Below are 1978 nucleotides of genomic sequence, written 5' to 3'. Positions count from 1 at the left end.
GCCGGGTCCTGCTGCCCCTCCACGAGCCGGGCACCAGCTCTGCTCCCCAGGGAAGGATCTGCACCCACGGGCTCAGCCTGGCTGCCTTCCCTGCAGGGTCTGTCCTGTGAGGATGCTGCTGGGTAGCGCCTTCATCCCAGAGGGGTGGAGGCTGCAGCATCTGAGCCCAGGGGTGGCATTCAGGGTGGTGGGGAAAGGCTGCATCACTGCCCTGGGATGGCTGGGGCTCACAGCCCTGGGGAGATGGGAAGCAGCAGGCTCCCCCAGCCCAGGTTTCTCTACCCTCAGGACCCTGTTCTACAAGTCCTGCTGTCTGCAGACTTAGAAGGATTCCAGCATTTCCCCAGCCGGGAGGAGGCAGGTGAGGCTCTGGGCTGCCCTGGGTGCTCTCCCGGGGCTGGGGTCCCCCAGACTGCTGCTGAAGATGAGTCTGACATTCATCAGGCCCCAGAGCAGCAGTTGGGGGGGCTGCAGGGGCCTGGCTCACGGGAAGGTGAGCAGGAGCCCCTCCAGAGAGTGGGGGGCACTCCGGCCTCAGGGATTCATGGCAAGCCTCGGCTTAACTCTCTGTCCTGCTTCTCCCCCTTCCTGGCTCAGAGCAGTGCGGAGGAGCGGAGCCGGGGGGCAGCGGGACACCCCCTTCCACCAGCACCAGCGAGGCCTCACTGCTGCCCACGGGGCTCATCCAGTGAGTCCAGCATCCCCTCGCCGTCTCCTCTCCTCCGACTGCGCTGTACATCGCGCACAGTGTCTGTGACACCCCGGTGACATCCGACCAACACCTTCCACGTCCTGTCTCCTGGGTGGCTGCTGGGAGGTCTGGGAGCCTGGGACCATCCCTCTGTCCCGCACAGAGGTGGGCAGAGCAAGACTGAGGACAGATGATCTGTGGAAGGGATTAGTGGGGCAAAACCATTCCCTGTCATGGTCATCAGGAAATCCCTCCTCCAGGCCTTCCCCATCCTCGAAACTGCTGTCTTTTTTTAATCAGCTGTTTTAATTCTGGAGACTTTTTTTAATTCTGGGCCATACCGAGTGCTGCCTGACTTGTCAAAGCGAGTTTCGGGGATGCTGGTGCTGCCCTCCAAGGCCGTGCTGCGGCTCCCAACCTCAGGCTGCTGGGAGATGAAAAACATCCGTGTTTTTACTCCTTACTGATCCCCCTTGGTTTGTGGGGTGTTCTGCCAAACGCTGCCATCGGACCACCCCCCCTTGGTGCAGCCCTGCGCCTGGCACCCGAGGGGACAGGGACTGTGAGACCAACTTGTCCTTACTTTGCTGTGAAATGGGTGCAAAAAGCGATAGTGCTGTCAGGCAGTGGGGCTGGGGGGGCAGAGGGCAGGAGTTTTCCTGAACTGCCCTTGGCTGACCCCCCCGTAAGGAGTGTATAATAAAGCAGTAATTGCCAATGAGTCAGCGCGATCTCTGCCTTTGGGGAAAGCTCTTGGCTTTTGTGTGGGAAGGAAAAATGAAGTTCTAATTTCAGGGCTCTGCTGAGCAAACCAAGGAAAAGAAACTGAAACTGGGTGCAGGGGTTGAAGTTGCCTCTGGCACAGCCTCTCCGATCAAAGCTTTCGCAGGCGTTGCAGGGGTGACAGACGTGCCCGGGAGCCAAAACAGGTCCTGCTGCCAGGGCCTGGAGGACCGTTTTGGCAGCCCTCGCCCCACGGGCAGCAGGTGAGTGTTTGGAGGACTGGAAGGGCACACGCACCCTCTCTGCCCGGACAAGGTGAAGATCTGACCCGTTCCTCTCCCGGCTGTGGGGCAGTGTGGGGTTGTGCCGTGCAAGCGGCTCCGTGCACCCGGGAAGGAGCTCAGCGGGACAGCGGCAGGAGGGGTCTCAGGGAACCCCCTTCCTGGGGATGTTGGGAGATGCAGGAGTGGGAGAAGAGAGGGGTAAGGGGGTAAAAAGATCCTGGGGGTGGGGTGGGTGTGTAAATAGCGTGTGTACTCGAGCTCGTGCGTGCAAGTGAGTGTG

At 60.7% G+C, this 1978-nt stretch overlaps 1 protein-coding gene across 1 annotated transcript in view; it reads left to right on the top strand.

The window, feature by feature from the left end:
• Positions 1–688, top strand: part of SLC26A11 (solute carrier family 26 (anion exchanger), member 11) — a gene marked incomplete at both ends in the record, with an annotated part of 4694 nt that extends 4006 nt beyond the window's left edge. The window contains 2 exons of the mRNA XM_010160817.1: positions 289–361; positions 598–688. Coding sequence (XP_010159119.1) covers positions 289–361; positions 598–688 — 164 coding nt within the window. The remainder of the gene's footprint in view (positions 1–288; positions 362–597) is intronic.
• Positions 689–1978: the final 1290 nt, after the last annotated feature.

Source organism: Eurypyga helias, unplaced genomic scaffold (assembly GCF_000690775.1).
Source record: "Eurypyga helias isolate BGI_N326 unplaced genomic scaffold, ASM69077v1 scaffold29331, whole genome shotgun sequence".
NCBI classification, from domain to species: domain Eukaryota; kingdom Metazoa; phylum Chordata; class Aves; order Eurypygiformes; family Eurypygidae; genus Eurypyga; species Eurypyga helias.
Note: the sequence above shows the minus strand (reverse complement) of the source record. Positions and strands in the feature narration are given on the sequence as shown.